Source organism: Schistocerca gregaria, chromosome 2 (assembly GCF_023897955.1).
Source record: "Schistocerca gregaria isolate iqSchGreg1 chromosome 2, iqSchGreg1.2, whole genome shotgun sequence".
Classification (NCBI taxonomy): Eukaryota; Metazoa; Arthropoda; class Insecta; order Orthoptera; family Acrididae; genus Schistocerca; species Schistocerca gregaria.
The window spans coordinates 395,534,016-395,557,760 of NC_064921.1; the positions used below are offsets into that span (position 1 = coordinate 395,534,016).

The 23,745-nt window shown below is 38.1% G+C and overlaps 1 protein-coding gene across 4 annotated transcripts in view; it reads left to right on the forward strand.

The window, feature by feature from the left end:
• Window positions 1-22,322, forward strand: part of LOC126322200 (sodium/hydrogen exchanger 9B2-like) — a 100,613-nt gene extending 78,291 nt beyond the window's left edge. For all 4 annotated transcript variants that reach the window (XM_049994267.1, XM_049994269.1, XM_049994265.1 and 1 more), the window contains 3 exons: window positions 3,402-3,545; window positions 12,458-12,559; window positions 19,098-22,322. In XM_049994267.1, coding sequence (XP_049850224.1) covers window positions 3,402-3,545; window positions 12,458-12,559; window positions 19,098-19,340 — 489 coding nt within the window. In that variant the 3' untranslated portion in view covers window positions 19,341-22,322. The remainder of the gene's footprint in view (window positions 1-3,401; window positions 3,546-12,457; window positions 12,560-19,097) is intronic.
• The last annotated feature ends 1,423 nt before the right edge of the window (window positions 22,323-23,745 follow it).

Sequence of the window (23,745 nt, forward strand, 5' to 3'; positions counted from 1 at the left end):
GAAGTTTGGGTCTTATGTTGTATAAGTAAATTGATTGAAGCCATCTGTTCAGGCACTTTTGGGACCATAACTGCATTGAGTCAGAGGACATCACAAAAAGGCCAAAATATCAAACATCTTTGTCCAAAACTGTTTAAGAGAGGAAGATCAGATTATAGTGGCTCCATTACATCATCACATAAATGACAAAATGGCTGATGTCAAAATAAGTCACCATGGGATAGAAGAATGACTGAAATCATTAAATAGGGAGAAGGTCACTGGACCTGATGAGATATCAGTACAATTCTACATAGAGCATGCGAAAGAAAGCAGTATATTGTAAGTCTTTGGAGGTGTGAAGTGTTCTAGTGATGGCGAGAAAGCACAGGTCATTCCCATTTTCAGTAAGGGTCATTGAACAGATGCTCAAAGCTGCAGGCCTATATCTCTGACATCAGTCAGTTGTAGAATTTGCTAACATGTTTTATGCTTGTGTATTGTGTCCCTTTTTGAGATTGAAAATCCCCTCAATAGGAATCAACATGGGCTTCAAATGCACTGATTGTATGCGGCCCAGCTTGCCTTGTTTGTTCACGAGACCCATGAGGTGGTAGATACCAGTGCCCCGATGCTGTGTTCCTAGACATCTATAAGGCATTTGATACACTCCCGTATTGCCACTAATGAACAAAATATAAGCCTGTGGATTATCAAAACCAACTGTGTGATTGGATTTAAGTGTTTCTAGCAAACTGAAGACAGCATGTTATTCTCAATGGAAAAAACTTTTCAGAAGAAAAAATGACTTCAGGCATACTCCGGTGGAGAGTAATGGGTCCATTACTTTCCACAAGATATAAATGATGTAGCAGACAACATTAGAAGTTTCTTGAGGATTTTCATAGATGATGCTATTGTATACAAAGAAATTGCAATGCTAGAAAATTGTATTGAAATGCAGGAAGACCTGCAGAGGATTGATGCTTGTTGCAGAAAGTGGCAATTGACCTTCAACATAAACAAATGTAATAAATTGCATATACATAGCCAGAAAGATCTATTCTTAAGTGACTAAATGATTGCAGAACAATCACTGGAAACAGTTTCTTCCATAAAATATCTAGATTATGCTTAAAGAGCAATTGAAAATTGAATGACCACATAAAAGTAATTGCAGGAAAGGCAGATAGCAGCCTGAGATTCACCAGAAGAATCCTTAGGAACAAAAGAGGTAACTTACAAAACCCTCATTTGACCAATACTTGAATATTTCTCATCAGTACGGGATCTGTACTAGATGGGATAGGTAGAGGGAATAGAGAAGATTCAAGGAAGAGCTGCACATTTCACTACAGGTTCATTTAGTAAGCATGAATGTGTCACAGAGATGGTCAACCATTTCCACTATCAGATGCTGCAAGAGAGGCATTCTGTATCACAGTATGGTTTACTGGTATAAGTTCTGAGAGGATATGTTCCTAGAAGAGTCGACAAATACAATGCTTCTTCCTACAGATATCTCACAAAAAGACAATGAAGACAAAATTAGAGAGTTTAATTTGAGCCCACACAGGGGCTTACCTGCAATCATTCTTCTTGTGAACTATTCTCAACTGAAACAGGAAAGAGGGGCAAGTGACAGTGGAACACAAAGTCCCCTCCACCACACGCTACAAGGTGGCTTACAGAGTATAGGTGTAGATGTAGATGTATGTGAGTTGTGCTTGTGTGAATGTGTGTGCGCTTTCTATCTCAAAAGAAGGACTTACCCCATAAGCTTAACATTTTAGCAGTACTTTTCATTGTGCTTCTGAATTCAACATCTCTACCAGCATGTGGTGATTAACAATCTATCCTTTCCATAATGCTGTTAGCATGCTTGTAGAATATTAAAGAATGTGTGGGACTAGTAATTCATAAATGGCCTATCTACAGACAGGAGGCAGTTATTCCAATGAGTTAAAGAATATTATTATATTCATATTTTGATAAGTTCTTGGTCTTTGCATGCATCACAACACCAAAATACATCGAAATCTGTTAGCATCCCTCTGTGCTTCGACATAGTAAATGTACTGGATAGCCAGCCTAAAGAGCCACCATGAAAGTCTGTAGTCATGGCAGAGTTGTATCAGCTACCAAGTCCAAAGAAATAATGACAAGAAAAATGATATCAGCAAGCGTTTTAAGTGTAGCATAGCTTGATCCAAAGTTATAATGATTTACAGACAGTGAGCTACATTTCCCTCTCCCCCATCTGACAGTAGTTCAACCCACAGACAGCCTCCTTACTCCACCTTATGGTGGTCAGAGAAGTCTGTGGCTTGATGATCTTAGGCCATTGATCTCACTGTCCAAAGAGAAAAATAGACATTTATCACTCAAAATAATTACTGCTGTTATTTTTCTATAGCGGATGATGTATCTAAGATATTTTTGACCAACAGTATTCGTACAATGTGAACATTTCTGTGAAGATGGCTTCCTGCTCGTAACCTTTCAAGTTGAAGAAATAACTAATTTCACAGCACTTTCCTACAAAAGGCAATGGTTCCAGTTATGAGTCCTGTTCTGTCACACAAATTTAATATGCCAGGAACTGTGAAATAGGTGTTGTACATTGTTTTTCTGTGGGATGATGCATGATGGCTGCATTGCCTAAGAATTATCAAATGCACCTCAGTGTACAGTATGTTATTTTGTGAAAGGTTTGTTATTACTTATTAAATAAAAATATGCTTAAGAATTGTTGGACTTGCTCTACATCTATGAAGACTCATTCACTTGGGATGGATGGAAAGGCCTTCATTATCTCTCTCTCCCTTTTTTTTAAAAAAAATTCGTATTATGTATTCACGTTTAATGAAAAGTTCTACATTCTTGAGGATCTCCCCTATTATGGACCAATGTAGCAAACAGTATATCTAATGTAATCTCTTTTCTAAATGTAATTGCTGTTGACAGCTATCATGATCACTAGATTCCTGTTATGAGTTTGCACTGATTTGATTGACTGAAAGATGGATTTGATCATAAAATGTTGAAAATGATCTAATTGCTCTCACAAAAATGATATTATGGAAATAAATCAGTGTGGTGGTGATATCTGTGAAGCATTTTGTCTTTGACATACTCTAAAATAGTTAGACCCTTTTTGTTTTGAGACATGTCAATTCTACATCGAAACTGTCAACAGAATACGTTAATTAATGTAAATTTTATGTATTTTCTCTACTAGATTGTATAGTGTCTATAAGGCTACTAACATGTAGCAGTTAAGTATGTGATTTGTCATAATTTCATTATTTTGTCAGTACAGTAACTTTCACCAGTGTGGTAGATTCTACCTGCCACTGAAAAAAAAAAGAAAAAATGGTATGTGAGCTTAGGTCTGGTCCTTCATGTGGCTTATTTTTCAGAATCCAGTTTCCAGTATATTTTCAGTCATATGGGAAATATTTCAACCCATACTGTTTGGACTTATTGGCACTGAAATTCTCATAAGTCAGCTAGATGGTGGCACTGTGCTACGTGGAATGGGTGTTCTTTTTGTAGGCCTTTTGGTGAGTATGAAAACTACGTATGGATAAGTGAATGATTCATAGATGCTTTAATATAAATTATTTACTGCTGGTGTTAAGTTTTTCCACACTATATTTTTTATACTGTAAGTGAATACATGTATAGTATTTTTCTTTATGCGTGGAAGGCACTATTTATTTAACTTGAAAATACTTATTTGTCAGGGTTGGCTTGTTTCGGCTACATTGTGACTTTATAGTAAAAAATATTTAAATAAAATTGAGAAAGTGATCTTAAAGGAATATCAAAAATTGCATTGATTGACATCTAACAGATCATCAGTTTTCTTTTCGATTCTTCTCTTAAGTTATTCTTGTCAGCAACTTGGGTCCATGAGCTGTTAAGCAGATTGTGCAGTAACTCTCAAATTTCTTTACCATTGCTATCTTTGGAATTGCGTGGATGATATCTTTCTGAAAGTCTGATGGTGTGTCTCATAGATTCTGTGCACCAAATTGAATAGTAGTTTGGTTGCTATTTTCCCTAATGCTTTCACAAATTCCAAGGAAATTATGTTTATACCTTCCGCCTCATTTGATCACAAGTCTTCCAAAGCTCTGTTAAACTCTGACTCTAATCTGGATCCCTTCTGTCTTCCATACTGACCCTCATTTCTTCTTCTCTCAAGTCATCAGACAGTTCATCACCTTGACAATGTACTCTCTCTGCTAATCCAGTGTCTCCTCTGCATTTCTTGCACTCTTAATGTTGTGTTTAATTTCACTGAAGTTTGGTGTGACTTTTCTAAATACTGAATCAGTGATTCTAGTGATTATTTTCTTTCCAATATCATTTCATACTGGCTTTCCTGCACTTCATACTTATTACATCTCTAAGTGAATTTTATTGATGTGTTTGTGTCTTTCCTTCAATATTTTTGTACTTCCTTCTTTCACTGATCAGTTTGAAATATTTCTTCTGTTGCCCTATGATTTTTTAAAGTTATCTTCTTTGCACTTAACTAAACTTAGTAACCATAAATAAGAAAAATAACTTATCATAATTCCAGAAAATCAGATATGTCATTTTTGAGAAATCATTTCAAAATAAGAGTGCACACTAGATCAAAAGAAGCAAAAGCTCATGGGATTTTAATCACATGGTGCACCAAGACAGCTCTTTCTGATTATTATGAGTTCATACTGCCACAAAACCATAGAGTCATCTGTTACATACCCTTGTAGTGAGAAAACTTTGCACGGGATTAAACATCTAAATATATGTTTACATGGGCTGTATTGTACTGCAAAGTGTGGTTGCAATTATTTTGCCATCAACCTTACTGTAATACAAGGCAATCATGTGGTACGGACTGGCAATATTACTGACAGAGCAGGCTGTTGCAATTGCTGAGGTACAGCCAAAGTATTGCCAGTGTTTTCCTAGAGGGGTTTAGAATATTTTGGTTGGTCAGGCTGTCTCTATCCTAGTCACTGTCTGTAAATTTTCATCCCGCTCTCAGCCTTACTTCCATTTTTTCACACCAACAGTGCTACAGTGCCAAGTCACATAATCTGAATGGTGAAACAAAATTATTTTGCTTCAGTTCAAAAGCTGAATTGTGAATAAGGGGCATGAGTTTTGTTTGCTGGCTACAATATTGTCAGAAGTGGTCATGTGTTTGTAAGTTGCATTTACGTGAATATGTGTGTGTGTGTGTGTGTGTGTGTGTGTGTGTGTGTGTGTGTGTGTGTGTAGGAAGTAACATATACAATGAAAGCATTTATTCAAATGCTTGAGTGGAGCAAAAACAAGATGCCCTGTAAATTTAAGAATGAATATTTGTCCAAATTTTCATAGCCAAACGAAAAGTGGGAAAGGGACAAATGGGGTAGGAAATTGACCAGTGTGAGATCTAGTTCTGCAGAAAAGGGTTTATTTGCTTGAAAGTAATTACTGTAATTAAAAAAAGTTAATTAGTAATTTGAGGGAAAATTGAAATATTTCACGAAGAGCCACTGCTAACTATGTAAATGAAGTTACAAAAAATTCATCTCTTAAAGACATAGCTTTTCTGTGAATAAAATGTTATAAATAAAATGTTATGGTGGTGTGATATTTCACTGTCAAAAAAAATATTGTGAAGTCTTTCTTTCATGTGCGGAAAATAAAATAGATGTCAAATTGCAGCAACTCCTCTCCACAGCTGAGTCATCAGTGTGGCTGACTGACATGTGGAGGACCCAGGTTTTATTCCCAGTGTTTCCAAGTATTTTTCATTGGTGGCAGGACTGTATCAAGGTTCACTCAGCCTTATGATGTTGGTTGAGGAGCTACTTGCACGAGAGTGGTAGAGAGCAGTTTTTGACCCCTCGTGTCCCTCAAAACTGCACCAAACTTTGCCATTGGCTGAGTATGACACAGCTGTCAGTTGGTCCCAATTGACCCATCTGTGGCCAGAATGGCAGTGCTTTGCTTTTTCTCCCACATCACAGCATAAAGTAAAATTTCCGTTATTTCTCTTGATCTATATGCTCTTAGAGGGCAACCCAACGATGCTTTGCAATTGCTAAATATGTACAGGAATTGGATATACATCCTAATGTGGGATATCCCTGGAAATTGTGTCAGGACATAAATTTTGACTGTTCGCTGCCACTTCCCTCTCTTCGAAGGTGTGAAACTTAAAGTTATAGTAAATCGTGTAGAATTTGAATGAAAAAGACTCCTATGTTTTTGATTTAGGATGTTATTGTTTTTGAGGTTTTTAAGTTATTTGCGGACAATACAGTTGCAAAATTTCAGAATGATGGTAGAAATATGAAATGGTGTCCTGAACTAACAGTTTGTGAAAGAGCAACATACATTTAACCATGCTAAAAACATTCTGATCATAAATCAATTCCAAGCTACTTGAACGTCTGACCTTGACCTTGTTTATTGTTACTGCAAACAAAACACTAACTGGGAATTGGAGTTACTTAAAATAAAATAAATGGGTAAATTGGTTGGGGTCACTGGTATATGGGGCATGAGAGTGAGCTCAGCAGCAACTGGACCGGTGAGAATACTAGCTTTAATGACATTATGTCTCGCAGTGTTCATTTACCATTACCGAGTCCTGAAGGACTGAGATTGCATAGTAGTATTCTAGTCATAAGCCCATAAGGCATCAATAGAACTTTTCTAATATACTGGTTTTCTGATAAGCCCAACTACAAGGAAGAAAGTAAAACAGCACATTGTTGTGTGTACAATTTTGGTTTAAAGTTACATGTACAGAGAAACAATATATATAGGGGAAACAATTTGTCTAATGGTTTTAAATTCTTTACAATTGCGCTTAATACCATTAGTGAGAAATAAAATGAAAAAACACATTTTCACGGCACATAGTGCCATTTTCCTTTTCACAATCAGGTTTAACAGAAAACCTGTATATAGTTGTTTAAAAAAGATATAGCCTGTGTATTTTCAAATGCTTGTTAGCAGTATTATGAATAGGGTAGATTGATATTCAGCATACAGAGGATAAGTTGAGTCACAGATAGTCACAATAAAAAGACTGCTGAACATGTGAGCTTTTGGCTAAAAGGCCTTCATGTAAAGTAGACAACACACACATATTCATGCAAGTATAACTCAAACCCACATCTGTGGGGCCAGAGTCAGTGGTCATGTGTATTTGTCCTATGCTTGCATTGAATGTGTGTGTTGTCTTCTTTAGAAGACAGCCTTTTGGCCAAAAGGTCATATGTTTAGCAGTCCTTTTGTTGTTCCTGTCTGCAACTCAACGCCTCCTGTATGTGGTCAGTAGCAATCTGTTGTTCTCATAATGCTGCCATTATTCTATCCTGGATTTTCCGAATGTTTATTAGAACATCATATAAAAATCCGAAATGAATTAGCCAAGAACTTTTGGAGATTTTTGCTAATACCATTTCCCCTTTATATATAAATATAGATTAATAATAGAATACTGATTGATATTTGCATATGTTATATTTCGTGCTCTGGACAATATACTAAAATAAATAAAAAAATTTAGGAAAAAAGGCCAAATCTTTTATAAAACGATTTGTCTAAAAGAAAGACATAAAATAGATCAGAGAAACGTTTGATGTATCTACGAATGATGCTGTAAATCATGTTCAGCAACTGAGGTACCAACTGGGCACTTAAAGTTAAATGTTAACTTAGCATCTTAGAATTTTAAAAAGTATCAGAGGATATTTGGCTTGTGCATTATGTAGACCATGCAGTCTACTGACATATATTTATATCATCTGTGCATGACAGTGTAAAAAGTTCTAATAGTTTTGTAGTCTCAAAATTTTTTCAGTAAGGGATGTTTCAAATATAAGGAAAGAGGATGTTTGTGGCACAGTATGTAATGTCTCCCTTACAAGTGCTGTCAAAATCTTGGACTTTTCCCACAAAAAAGGAAGACCCACTGAGTATAATACATGGAATGTTTAATCAGATTACAGTTTGAAAGGGTTAAAAAATTCCACTCACTGGACTCATTACATAATTACTACACTCCTGGAAATTGAAATAAGAACACCGTGAATTCATTGTCCCAGGAAGGGGAAACTTTATTGACACATTCCTGAGGTCAGATACATCACATGATCACACTGACAGAACCACAGGCACATAGACACAGGCAACAGAGCATGCACAATGTCGGCACTAGTACAGTGTATATCCACCTTTCGCAGCAATGCAGGCTGCTATTCTCCCATGGAGACGATCATAGAGATGCTGGATGTAGTCCTGTGGAACGGCTTGCCATGCCATTTCCACCTGGCGCCTCAGTTGGACCAGCGTTCGTGCTGAATGTGCAGACCGCGTGAGACGACGCTTCATCCGCTCCCAAACATGCTCAATGGGGGACAGATCCGGAGATCTTGCTGGCCAGGGTAGTTGACTTACACCTTCTAGAGCACGTTGGGTGGCACGGGATACATTCGGACGTGCATTGTCCTGTTGGAACAGCAAGTTCCCTTGCCGGTCTAGGAATGGTAGAACGATGGGTTCGATGACGGTTTGGATGTACCGTGCACTATTCAGTGTCCCCTCGACGATCACCAGAGGTGTACGGCCAGTGTAGGAGATCGCTCCCCACACCATGATGCCGGGTGTTGGCCCTGTGTGCCTTGCTCGTATGCAGTCCTGATTGTGGCGCTCACCTGCACGGCGCCAAACACGCATACGACCATCATTGGCACCAAGGCAGAAGTGATTCTCATCGCTGAAGACGACATGTCTCCATTCGTCCCTCCATTCACGCCTGTCGCGACACCACTGGAGGCGGGCTGCACAATGTTGGGGCATGAGCGGAAGACGGCCTAACGGTGTGCGGGACCATAGCCCAGCTTCATGGAGACGGTTGCGAATGGTCCTGGCCGATACCCCAGGAGCAACAGTGTCCCCAATGTGCTGGGAAGTGGCGGTGCGGTCCCCTACGCCACTGCGTAGGATCCTACGGTCTTGGCGGCGTGCATCCGTGCGTCGCTGCGGTCCGGTGCCAGGTCGACGGGCACGTGCACCTTCCGCCGACCACTGGCGACAACATTGATGTACTGTAGAGACCTCACGCCCCACGTGTTGAGCAATTCGGCGGTACGTCCACCCGGCCTCCCGCATGCCCACTATACGCCCTCGCTCAAAGTCCGTCAACTGCACATACGGTTCACGTCCACGCTGTCGTGGCATGCTACCAGTGTTAAAAACTGCGATGGAGCTCCGTATGCCACGGCAAACTGGCTGACACTGACGGCGGCGGTGCACAAATGCTGCGCAGCTAGCGCCATTCGACGGCCAACTCCGCGGTTCCTGGTGTGTCCGCTGTGCCGTGCGTGTGATCATTGCTTGTACAGCCCTCTCGCAGTGTCCGGAGCAAGTATGGTGGGTCTGACACACCGGTGTCAATGTGTTCCTTTTTCCATTTCCAGGAGTGTATATGACTGTATGAGCATCTCGACTGCTACTGTTAATGATTTGCATAGCAGTAGTAATTCTTTTGGCAAAATATTTAAATGCTTGACATTACAAAAGCAATAGTATGTCAAGTGGTAACATATCTTTCCTCTTGACTTCACATGGCAGTAGTAAGAAAGGCCACACAATAACAGACACTAGACAAATATCCTCTAGTATTCTCTAAAATTGCAAGTTAAAAATTGATCTTCAGATTCCCAATTGGTACCTCATTTCCTGTACATGATTTTGAGCACCTTTCAGAAATGCGTTAAATGTTTACCTAATCTATTTTATTTCTAATTTACTTTAAATTCCCTATTAGTACCTCAATTGCTGAACATGATCTAGAGCATCATTTGTCAGTGTGTCAAATGTTCCTCTAATCTACTTTATTTCTTACTTTTAGATGAATCATACCGCAAAACACTCAACCAGGTCTTTATTTCAATTTTTTTTGTATTTTGCTGACTTTTGTCTTCATATACATATTTTTACGTGCCCCTCAATTTTGGTCATAGTTGTATTTCTCTCGTTGTACTGGTGAACCACAATAAGATAGTAGGAAAAAAATTTGATTTATATTTCAGACTTCATTAATTTCTTGAGTCCTGCCACCAAAGTGTAGCAGATGTCTGGTACCAAGTGTCATATTGGTAAGAAGTGCACTCTGAAGTAGTACATCAAGCTTCTGTATGAACCAGCAGTAGTCAAAACCTGAAGGGTGATGGCCAGTCTGTTTGTAAACTGGTATACAGACTTCCATACCGTTGTTGCCATTACCAGTTATCTAACCAGTTGCTTTTATGATAAATTCAAAATCCTGTCTTGGTATTTCAGAAGAGGCATCACTTAACCAGTTGGAGTTTTGGAAGCAGTTCACTCACTTCGAAAAGAAAAAATTTATGCATCCACAAAGGCCAATTTATCCCCCCCCTCCCCCCCCCTCTCTTTCCCCCCCCCCCCCCCCCCCCCACAGGTTGTGCCACTTAGCCTCTGAATGACGTTGTTTTGAGTTTTTTTGTCTTGGCTGATGTGTTTTCCAGATATTTTTTAAAAGATAGAGTGCAGCTGAGTATGATGCTAAGTACTTGGGGTACTTGTTGTGACGGAGAATATTGCCATCAAATTGCACCTCGAGCTCAGTGTTGGTTTGTTTCTTTGTTGAGGTGAAGCAAGCAAATCTTGCTGTTGCTGGTACAGGGCTTCAGTCTCAATTTTTATTAAATATGAGTTAAGGGCTGCTGAGTCCTTCCCTCTGAGTGACTGAGCTCTTTTGATTGACAAGTCAGCGTGATATTGTCTGCATAGCAAAATTTCCTTGAAGATGTTTTTGGAATGTCAGAAATATAAAGGCTGAACTGGAGAGGGGCTAGAACTGATCCCTGTGGCAGGCTATTATTTAGTTGCCTTATTGAGCTTCTATTTTCGCCCAAACAAACCAGAAAGTATTGATTGCTTATCATAGTAAGACATGCTTTTGTTTGGCATTTAATTATTTTTAGAAATTTGCATATCATTTCTTCCCACCAGATGGTGTCATATGCTGCCATAAGATTGATGAAGGCCACAAATGTTTGTGGTTTCTTCTGGAAACAGGCACATATGAAAGTTTTCATAGCTAGTACTTGGTGAGGTCTAAATCCCACTGGTGCTATTGGAATGAGTTCTAAAATATATCCACTAATCTGCTGTAAATAAGTCTCTCCAAGAGCTTATATGTACAACTAAGCTCGCATCTGCAGAAAAGTACTGCATTTAGACCCTGGGTCTACATGAACTAGAGTTCCTTAGAAGCCAGACCTTTATTGCACTTTCTAGCTACAAGTATGCAGGCTAATGTAGGCAATCAAACACTAGCAAATGGCCCTTCTTGGGACCAAATGACTAAAAAACTGGGACGTTCAGACCTTGTTTGCAAACTAAATATGTCCTGTACAGAATCCCCAAAATACACAATACAGGTATGTCCTTTCAGTGAATAGTGAACACTATTTGGTTGCTAACTCATAGGTTGGAAAAATGTCTGGGCAGTCTTCTTATTCTACATGTGAGTTACTATGTGCACTGTAAAAAATGAAAAAAAAGGTAGGGATGTCAATGATAGCTTACTGAGCAGTGGAGAGAGAGAGAGAGAGAGAGAGAGAGAGAGAGAGAGAGTGAGAGAATACAAATGCATCAGTGAACATACTGGAGTGAAAGCAGTAATTATGACTGTAACGAAAATAAACTGGGGGTAAATAGCACAATGACAGGCAAATGGACCATAAATGGAGCAATGATTTCTTTACTGGATTCCAAGACACAAGAGAAGCTCAAGGTGAGGACTTAGTGGAAGCTGAATACAATCTGAAAACAAATATGAGTAACATGAATGCATATAGCTAAGGACTATAATGTACAAAAGGTCTAGACATGGTCTGTATCCAGCAGTAGATGACAACAAATCACATAAACAGACTTTATTTCATTCCTTGGTTATACTTCACTTTGTCTTAAATGTTGACTTCTTATGTAAGTGCAGTGATTTTCTTCATTAACGTTCTTTTGTTGTTGGAAACCAAATGAGGTGGTGCACTGGTTAGTACACTGGACATGCATTCAAGATGATCATGAGTTCAAATCCCCACCCTGCCATCCAGATTTATGTTTTCTGCGATTTTCCTAAATTGCTTAAGGCAAATGTCAAGGTGGTTCATTTGAGAGGGCATGGCCAATTTTATTTCCCATCCTTCAAACAATCCAAGTTTGTGCTCCGATTCTGATGAGCTTGTTGTCGACGGGACATTGAAAACTGATCTTCATTTGTTGTTGGTATTGATCTATGTATGTAAGTAATAGAAACCAATTTAAATAGCTATTATATAATCAGAGTTGTCATTCATTGTTGCATAACTCAGTTATATATTTACAGGTAAACTGAATATAGATTCACAGTAAGTGACATTTTTATTTTTTCGTGTTTCAGGTTCGTGTATGTGCTAGCTGCATCGCAACTCTAGGAGGAGCACTGACTCTGAAGGAGCAGCTTTTTGTTGCCATAGCGTGGCTACCAAAGGCAACAGTTCAAGTAAGTTAACATAATGTGAGAACTTTGGTTGACATTTGTCTTTATTTCCTATTACTGTACTTACAGCGAATAGTCGAAGATCCATTACCCTCACTGTAAGTTGTGATCCAGTGTCGACATGATGCGACATTTGTATACTTGCAGTTGGAGATTAAATTGATACAAGTTTACTCTCTTATCATAATTGTGACTACACTATATTTATCATATCACAAGGTCACTCTCTTTTCCATGTCAAGAAAAGGGAAATATTTAGGGCCAGTGACAAGGTGTTGCTGGAAACATATGAGGTAGAATGAAAAAGGACTCATAGGCAAGATTACAGTTGTTTCCTATCAATAATGTGTGAAAAGATAATATGTAGAAAGGAAAGAAATTTCTCTAGCAGCCTCTTTGCATTAAAAATATTACATGACTGAATTTAGTTACACATGCATAAAAATTACACAACATTTTTTCCACAATGAATAAAACAGGAAGTAGAGGCAGAGCTGTCATTAGATAAATATTGAGGAATTAGATGAAGTAAGGAAATAGCAGAAATAGGCTTAAGAAATCATTGAATAATATGGAATCTTTAGTCATAAAGCAGAGGAGCCTCTGTAAATCAGAGAAAAACTACAATCATATGCTTAAAAATATGTACATTGAAATGTACCAGTGATGTTGCTGTTCCAGATGTGAGTAAAGAATACTTAGATGCTATGATATAGCTACTATTCTATTACTCCTATTGAAGAAGCTTCTACTTCATCTGTGACAAGTGAGGTACTGTAAATGTTTGTGTGATCATTTCAATGCTACTTGATATTTATAATAGAGGGAAACATTCCACATGGGAAAAATATATCTAAAAACAAAGATGATGTGACTTACTAAACAAAAGCGCTGGCAGGTCGATACACACACAAACAAACACAAACATACACACAAAATTCGAGCTTTCGCAACCAGTGGTTGCTTCGTCAGGAAAGAGGGAAGGAGAGGGAAAGATGAAAGGATGTGGGTTTTAAGGGAGAGGGTAAGGAGTCATTCCAATCCCGGGAGCAGAAAGACTTACCTTAGGGGGAAAAAGGGATAGGTATACACTCGCACACACACACATATCCAACCGCGCATACACAGACATAAGCAGACATTTGTAAAGGCAAAGAGTTTGGGCAGAGATGTCAGTCGAGGTGGAAGTACAGAGGCAAAGAAGTTGTTGAAAGACAGGTGAGGTATGAGTGGCGGCAACTTGAAATTAGCGGAGGTTGAGGCCTAGTGGATATCGAGAAGAGGATATACTGAAGGGCAAGTTCCCATCTCCGGAGTTCTGACAGGTTGGTGTTAGTGGGAAGTGTCCAGATAACTCGGACGGTGTAACACTGTGCCAAGATGTGCTGGCCGTGCACCAAAACATGTTTAGCCACAGGGTGATCCTCATTACCAACAAACACTGTCTGCCTGTGTCCATTCATGCGAATGGACAGTTTGTTGCTGGTCATTCCCACATAGAAAGCTTCACAGTGTAGGCAGATCAGTTGGTGGTGGTGGGAGGGTGCATGGGACAGGTTTTACACCGGGGGCGCTTACAAAGGTAGGAGCCAGAGGGTAGGGAAGGTGGTTTGGGAATTTCATAGGGATGAACTAAGAGGTTACGAAGGTTAGGTGGACGGCGGAAAGACACTCTAGGTGGAGTGGGGAGGATTTCATGAAGGATGGATCTCATTTCAGGGCAGGATTTGAGGAAGTCGTATCCCTGCTGGAGAGCCACATTCAGAGTCTGATCCAGTCCCGGAAAGTATCCTGTCAGAAGTGGGGCACTTTTGTGGTTCTTCTGTGGGAGGTTGGTAGGACATGTTTTGAGGCATCAAGGGATCACAAATTTAGCATTGGAGGGCAGTGTGGAGGGTAAAAATCGTAGAGGGAGACCAAGAGATGAGTACACTAAGCAGATTCAGAAGGATGTAGGTTGCAGTAGGTACTGGGAGATGAAGAAGCTTGCACAGGATAGAGTAGCATGGAGAGCTGCATCAAACCAGTCTCAGGACTGAAGACCACAACAACAACTGTGGGAGGTTCTGGGTTTGAGGGGATGAGGAAGTGGCTCCGGTTATTTGCTTCTGTACTAGGTCGGGAGGGTAGTTGCGGGATGCGAAAGCTGTTTTCAGGTTGTTGGTGTAATGGTTCAAGGATTCCGGACTGGAGCAGATTTGTTTACCACGAAGACCTAGGCTGTAGGGAAGGGACCGTTTGATGTGGAATGGGTGGCAGCTGTCATAATGGAGGTACTGTTGCTTGTTGGTGGGTTTGATGTGGACAGACGTGTGAAGTTGGCCATTGGACAGATGGAGGTCGACGTCAAGGAAAGTGGCATGGGTTTTGGAGTAGGACCAGGTGAATCTGATGGAACCAAAGGAGTTGAGGTTAGAGAGGAAATTCTGGAGTTCTTCTTCACTGTGAGTCCAGATCATGAAGATGTCATCAATAAATCTGTACCAAACTTTGGGTTGGCAGGCCTGGGTAACCAAGAAGGCTTCTTCTAAGTGACCCATGAATAGGTTGGCGTACGAGGGGGCCATCCTGGTACCCATGGCTGTTCCGTTTAATTGTTGGTATGTCTGGCCTTCAAAAGTGAAGAAGTTGTGAGTCAGGATGAAGCTGGCTAAGGTAATGAGGAAAGAGGTTTTAGGTAGGTTGGTAGGTGATCGGCGTGAAAGGAAGTGCTCCATCGCAGCGAGGCCCTGAATGTGTGGGATATTTGTGTATATTGTGTATAAGGAAGTGGCATCAATGGTAACAAGGATGGTTTCTGGGGGTAACAGATTGGGTAAGGATTCCAGGTGTTCGAGAAAGTGGTTGGTGTCTTTGATGAAGGATGGGAGACTGCATCTAATGGGTTGAAGGTGTTGATCTACGTAGGCAGAGATATGTATCTCTGCCTTTTTTGCAATTTTGCTGCAATTTTAGATCAGTGGTTCTTCCTGATTTTTAAATCTGAATGGATTTGAAATGTCTGGAAAAGACATTTGCTTCCAGAAGTTATATTTATCTTTGCATGTACAGAAGAATAAAAAGAAGTGTATGGTTTTTATTCAAGATAACAGCATGTTCTATCATTAAGATCATTACTTTACCCAAGCGTAATTGATGCCATGTGTTAGGAACCATGATCTCAGTTGTTACAACAAACTAAAAACAACTGCACACATCTCAATTTCTTCGACTGCTAGTTTTGGTGCAAATCATTTTCAGGTCTAACCGTGCAAGGTGCAGTTTGGCAACAGTGATATGAATGACAGAAAAGTAATGTTATTATATTCATGCCATTTTTGACAAACTACTTCTTGTGGGGCCAGACCTGAGGGTGATATGCAGGGTGGATCAACACCAGTAGTCGTTATTTAAAAAAAATTTGTGCTGGATGGTGTTTCTTCATTTGATTATTTACCCAAGCACTTAACAACATTATAATTCAGAAGACAGTGGCAAACTGAACATAAACTTGCTATTATTTAGTAAACAGAGATAAAATAATAGTACCAACGCAAAACAGCACAGTAATAGTAACAGTCCAACAGGTTTTTTTTTTTTTTTTTTTTTTTTTTTCAGGAAATTTTGTTGGAGGTTTAAGATGAGTATGGATTTAGATGTGCAGTTTTTGGGAAATATAAATGTTGAAGAGACAGTGAAAACCATCAAAGAGTGTTTTTAATAACTTGGACAACAATTTTTAAATTGATTTCTTGTTTGTCAAGCATAAAAAGCTATCACAAGAATTTTATTTTGAGTGAAACAGCTAATTAGCTTTCTTCTTATATATATAAAAATCTTTAATCCCCATCATTCTGTTATAAAGTTATTCATTGCTGTGCTTAAAACTGTCAGAAGTTCCACCTTTGAAAAGGTAAATGCTGCTTTATTTCTTGTAAATGCTATTTCAGATGCAATGTTCCGATTTTGGACATACAGTATGTTGCTTTGTACTTTAGTGGGTTACTAGCATGCTGAAGTATGTCTTTTAACTTCTTTCAGTTGGCATATTTCAGTTAACCTCTTTCAGTTGAGTTCTAGAGACAAGCTTCATGGACTGATTTAAGGCATGGTAGATTAAATCTCTGTGCCAGCCTGGGACTTCAACATGGAACCTTACATTTGGTAGGCAATACCGTCACCAAATGAGCTATCCAAAACTGCCAGCTTTGATTTTGCCATTATCTCTTTGCAGTTTTCCAAACTTCACAAATGCCCTTCTTAATACCTTGCTTGCCTGGTTTGAAATTTCTTGCTGGAGTATTTCTTCTTTGTGCTAAGAACTGAATCAGCATTACTTCTGTTAATAGGAGAATGTCTTTTTCGTAAACTGGTGTTGGAAAGGAGATAATAGCCCCCTAGCATTAAGAAGAGCCTGCTCAGTGCTTAGCTTTGAATTAGGCCAAGAAGCATGCTTAAATTGTGCACATGGATGAGTACTTGCTGCAGTAGACAGGGATCTAGGTTGGATTCTTGATATGACACAATCTAAATTTATTATGAAGCTTAAGTCTCGTTTGTTAATATCAAATGGCTGTATCAGAAAGAGTCAAAGAGTAATATCCTTGCATCAGAATGGTTGTAATTACTGTTCTTGGTTAGCCTTTGAAACTGACATGTAGAGAAAGGTTGTATTTTTGCTTGTGTGCACATATGCAAGAAGTTTCATTAGCTTATGAGAGTCAGAATGTTGAAGTTTTCTTAAAACATGGAAATATGTTCTTTAGGACTGTTCACATTTATCCGACACCTTAGTAATGTTTAAAAAAAACCTGTGGAAGCAAGTTATATCTTTTACAATAAGCTCATGCATGATACAAATAGCCTGAAAGTATTATAGGCATTCAAACACAAACTAAAATGTTACAACACTTTGATGTGTCCTTAAACTACCTCAGAATTCCTGTAGAAACATCGCAGAAACTAAATGCAAACAGTATATGCGTAGTGGTAAATGTGACTAGCTGGCCGCTGTGGCCAAGTGGTTCTAGGCGCTTCAGTCCGGAACCGCGCTGCTGCTACGGTCGCAGGTTTGAATCCTGCCTCGGGCATGGCTGTGTGTGATGTCCTTAGGTTAGTTAGGTTTAAGTAGTTCTAAGTATAGGGGACTAATGACCTCAGATGTTAAGTCCCATAGTGCTTAGAGTCATTTGAACTATTTGAAATATGACTACAGTAAGCATTTGTTCAACTCTTAGAATCAGTATCTTTCTTGCCTTATATACTTCAGTGACAAATAATTGATATTTGTGTGTATCATGAATTTCTTATGCATGTCTTATTTTTTCCATTATTCTTATACCATGTACCTCTGTTGAATAAATATCGTACATACAGGGTGCCAATTATTGAACTATAAGAAAAAACAAAACTTAAATTAGTTACAAACTATGGTGTGACACCCTTTATTCAACATGTAAATGTCATTACAGATATTTGGATTTAGGTTATGACATATTCTATATGCCTGCTCTCATTGGTGATGATGTGGCGCAGACAAATAGTGAAATTCTGCTTGACCTACTGAATGTCGGAACATCAGTGCAGTCAATGACCTCCCGATTGGCTGTTTTCACAGCCAGAATGTGATCTCCAAAGTGCTCCTACAGGGCATAAAACACTCTCCTTCGATGGGACCAAGGTTTTGTCTTGTATGAACCGCATCTCGTCAAAATCAGGTTCACTTTACATAATCGGGTGAAATCATCTTTCAAAACCGTCACACACTGTTCAGTAGTCACTGTGCCATCAAGGATTATTGCACTGATTATTTCGTAATTATTCTCAGTCCCCCAAATGTGCCAATTATGCTTACTTACGAACCCATACAGATGAAAGTGGGCTTGATTGCTAAACCAAACCATAATGTGCATACTAATGATCTTCAATTTGAAGTGCTTCCTGAATGTGGTGTGTGCCACTGATATCAAAAAGATCCTCCATAAAGAGTTAAAATCATTTTCTTGCCATGCTCTGTCTAGTGGTGTTATCCCCACACATAGTGAAAATGTTTCTGGCTGCCTTAGCAGCTGTCTACCCTCTGTTGAACTCAAACAGAAGAAATGTTCCGATTTCCCCAGTTGGCACTCCATTTACTAGTGTCCACTGATCCACTCATATCTCCAAATGACGAAATAACAGTACGTAAACTCAAACAGCAAACTACCAATAAAAAATGACAATTGATAAATATATCCTTAGCGACCAGATACCAACATGCAAATCAAAAGCACCACTGACTTATGCACCAAGCTAATACAAATAAAAAATGGCAATTGATAAATAGACCCATAGCAGTCAGAATACCAACATGCAAATCAAAAATGCTACCGACTTATGCACCAAGCCTATTGCCTAACACTCAGCTTAATGCTCTTATGTCAATGGCTTGTCCTGTAATAAAAAAGTGGCTCACAACACGTTTAATGACTATCATTAAATTTTTTCACAAATTGTTAATGTTTCATACATCCTCTCCTGAATATGTTGAAGGTTTCTGAATGTGTTACTTTTCACTTTTCAGGCTGCTCTTGGACCTGTAGCTCTAGATATAGCAAGAAAAAGAGGAGATGCTTCAGAAGATTTAGCATCAAAGTTGCTAACAGTTGCTGTGCTATCGATTTTGTTGACTGCTCCTACTGGAGCTGTTGCTATTTATATATCTGGGCCAAAACTTTTAAACAGGGTGAAAGCAAAATATAGTTCACCTATAGAAGAAGAAACCAATGTTGCTGATGTTCCTCTGCGTGAAATTGCTGCTAGCTGATTTTTGTGAGGCCAACAAGTCTTTCATGTTGGAGCACAACATAGTATGTTGAAGGGAAATGTTTGTATGATGTGTTTTATGTCAGTCTGTATGTATGTCACTGTTTTACTAAGTGGTACTTAAGCAAAACTGATTGTTATTTTTATTAGAATTTTCATACATTTTCACGTAAACAGTAAGAAATACTCTTTCTGCAGTTTCTGAAATGCAAAACAATAGTACAAAGTTGTGTGTTTTTGCTCACGTTATTTTAACTTTTGTGTTTTATAAATGTGATGCATCATAATTAAGACTTAATATATTCCTGCTGGGAATATCTTGACTTCTGTGATGCAAAATACCAAAACTTTCATTGTTGTTGTAAGCAGGAAATCAGTAAGTCATAATAGTCTGTACTTACCAGTTACTTTTATAATAATTTGTGTTCCTTGTTAAAAATGTAGGATTTGGTACTTGTAACTCATTGTTTTATGTATATTTTTATGTTGTAGTTCATGAAATCAATGCAAGAAAGTTGAGAGACCAAACAGACTTAAACATGACTTAAAAAAGAAATAATTTTATCAGATTAACATATTTTAATATAAATTCTTAATATACAAAATAGTACTTATATTGAGTGTGGAAGTAACAAAGGTACTAAATGCTTTGTTATGTTGGGATCATGAAATATTGAAAATTTGAATTTTTTTCAACCTTTAATTACTTCATTATTTAGGGGAACTTTGCTCTGTTGAAGTCACAAACAGTTTTTTGTCAATCAGTGAATCATACTGTTGAATGTGGTCAGACGGATTCTTTCACCATTTCCACCCAAGAGTTGCAGATTTGAGAAAGTACCAATGTAGAATTGTTTATTCCCATGTGACATAATGTTGCTGACTTGTGTAATGTCTCTATATGTTAACTGTATAATAACTCTACATTATGTTAAGTATATCAACTTAAGGTGAAGGTTTAAATATGAACATTATGAAGCACAATGCCTAATTGTGAAAGAATTTTTTTTATATATATAAAATATGTTGACTGGAGAAACATCATACAACTTCACTTGTATTGTATTGATCAGCCTCAATCCATTCCTTTCTCTGTACTGATCAGAAAAGAATTAACTTGATTTCCAAATAAGATAAGAAAATCTAAAAGAGTTGACAGTTCATTCGTGTAGTTTGAAAACCTTTGTATGGACTGCAAAATTGGTCTTTTTACGCTTTTTTGATGTGAGAAAGTGATTGTTCTATCACAAACCTTGCATGCTCTCTACATCTCAAATTTTATTAGAGTGTATATGTTTCCATGAATTTGTATGGTCTTTTTTATAGTGTTTTAAAATGTTCTCTCCTCAACTTGGTTGCAAAGGAAGTTTCTGTACGTACTAGAGGAGATATGTGATATGTGAGTTTGCTATACAATGTGAGTGTGCCACCATTAGTGAATGAAGTATTCATCACAGGAAGTGGATCAATTTTCAACTCTCTTCCACTTGTTAAATTGTTTTTAGATGTTTTTTTCCAGTATCGTTTTGACTTGTGCTGTGAGGTTAAATAGTTATAAATCTTATTCCATTAATATCAATCCTGTAGCACTCTCAGAAAATCCCACAGATCTAACCACTGGAGCAGAAGAAAAAATGCTACTTATCACCTCCCATCTGTATGTCCCATTGACTTAGATGCTTATTAGTGGCTCACAGAATAGTGTTGTAATTCTCAGGAGAAAAATCACTGGTTTATTGTTAAAAGTTATGGAAACCAGTCAGTCAATTCAAAATAAACACTTTTGATTTTCACTGGATCATCACAGATAATGCAGTTTAATCCCACAAGACCAAAACTAATTTTTGACTGTAGCCTCATCCAGTCAGTTAATACCCTCCCTTTACAAAGATCTGACACCAAAAACTCTCATTCCTGTGGACATTGAGTAGAATGAGTAGAATCTTCAAAATGTCTACAGAACTGCTGATCACCATCTTCTTAGTTACAAACCTCTTAGGATACTCCCTATTTCACTAATTCACATTGCACAAACATGTGCTCAACTCCCTCCAAAATCAAGTCCATGACAACTCCAACTCCAACTCCAGTATCACCACCATAATTTGGCTTTTTTCAATTGGTGCTGAGAAACTACCTCAAGCCAACTGTGGTAAACTTAGGAAAACTTAGTAGCATCAGCTTCACAGTGGAACAAAAATTCCACCAAAATTGTAGCAGTCTTTCACAAATGTCACAATTTACTCACACTTCCATGAGGTTTGTAAACATTGTGTTACAGTGTACCTAACAGACTGCAGAAATATGAATCACAGATGGTGCTCTGAAGCAGATTTTTCAGTGATCATAACCACTGAGAGAGAAGAATTTAGTAAAAGGGGGAGGACGAGGGAAAGGAGTAAAAATTGCCTGATTATAAGTGAAGAGTGATGCCATCACAAATGCCACTAAAAGTGGAAAAAATGAACCTAAGTCAATTTGGCAGCCTCAGAGAAATAGGTCCAAAACATTCCATCTATAATTTTTTTTAGTAATTTTGTCAAATGCATGCTTTTCTTTAATTTTGATTTCTTTCACAGAGGAAGCTGTGTGTTCTTTACTTTTCAGTGATCTTATTTATAAGGGCTTTGAGAAAGGAACATCTTTAACATATAAAATGTAATATAATGTTTTGTGTTACATTAGGTGAACTTAATATGGAAAGATTTTGTAAACATGTGTGTACTTACTTTCCAGATGTTGAAGTGTTATCTCAGTATCTGTTTACAAGCATTAAGCAAAATGACAAATGTTATTTTTTTAGTTATTGTTTTAATATGATGCATTTATAATTGTTTATTTTGAAAGATCTTTATGTTTAAATCACAAATGAGTTTGTGCCAATGGTGTGATTTATAGACATAATTCAATGTGACAAAACATCTATTTGTGGATATTGTTTTATATTTGTTACTGAAAAATAAATGTAGCTTTATAATGGCAACTGGATGATGAAATTCTCTGACTGCAAGATGTAATGTATGCTAGAGATACAGGTACATGGTGCGTCAGTATGATAGGGACAGGAGCACTGTGCACAAGACATATCTCCTGGGAATGGGTTAAACCAAATCCAGATTATCTGCTGTGTGTGTGTGTGTGTGTGTGTGTGTGTGTGTGTGTGTTTTGGAGTTCACAGGTTCCTTCATGAATGTAGTCCAACTAAACATATTTCTAATGCTGCTCAGCAACATAAGTATAACTAGTCAGAAATAATTCCTGGATTTGATTATGGAAGTTTCAATCAATTCCCAGAATCTTTAATGAAGGTTTTTAACAAACTATTCTTTACTTTGTGATAACTTGACCACAATGCCAAAAATACTCACACATCACACTTACCAAACTGAATGGAGTATCAACATCCCAACAGCAGCAGGTTCTTTTTTTTGTCCATGATGGCTGACAATAACGTTTGCAAAAGAATCAAATTATACATTATCTACTTGTTGTCGTCTGATAGGTATCTTAGCCCTTGCACATTTTTTGAACATTGTTATTCTAACAAACTGTATTTTATGCATTTTGCAACTATTACTTTCTGCCACTTCACAAGCCACAGTATATCTAACAGACTGCAGAAACATGAGTCACAGATGGTGCTTACAGATTGACTTGAAACTTCAACTTCACTCTAGTTCCTCTTGTCTTTCCAAAATTCACTGAGATAGCTCTGCCATCTGACAGACAAGTAATATATGTAGAGAGGAACAATGAATACTTTTGACTTGACTACAACTGTAGGATTATAACTAAGAGGAAAATTAGCCATTATTATTATTTACACCTGATATGTAAATTATATGTTTTGAATATTTGTGAGAAGTTATAACTGTGTACTGAACTACGACTGGACACTGGAACTTAACTTTGGGAAGCAATGTTTTTCTAGTTGAACAATTATAGTCAAGAACGGCGAGCAAATAGTGCCAAGCTCAACTTTTGAGACAATGTATTTTGTCCAGCTGCGTCAATTGAAAGAGGCAGATATCTAGTGTACCTTTAAATGTTAACTTGACACAAATAATTGAATAGTGAATATTTATCACAGAATGAGACATTTCACCTGTGCCACTGTTATCTTGAAATTTGAGGTGAGATGTGTGATTTGTTGCTCTGAAAGTGGAAAATTAACTAAATATTTCTTAGCTTTTCTGAAAGTATAGTTTCATTTCCACTGTTGACAACATGCATCACTGGTGTCTCTTCACCACTGTGTCGGTGCTATCTGAGCCATGGCTGTGGTAGAAGCCCTGCCTGTACATCAAGACAAGTTTCTCAGTTGTTGACCGTGTACGTCCCTCACAGAGGATCAGATTGTTACCTCAGATCCAGAGGAAATTTTTTCCTCTTTGTTTGGTGAAATG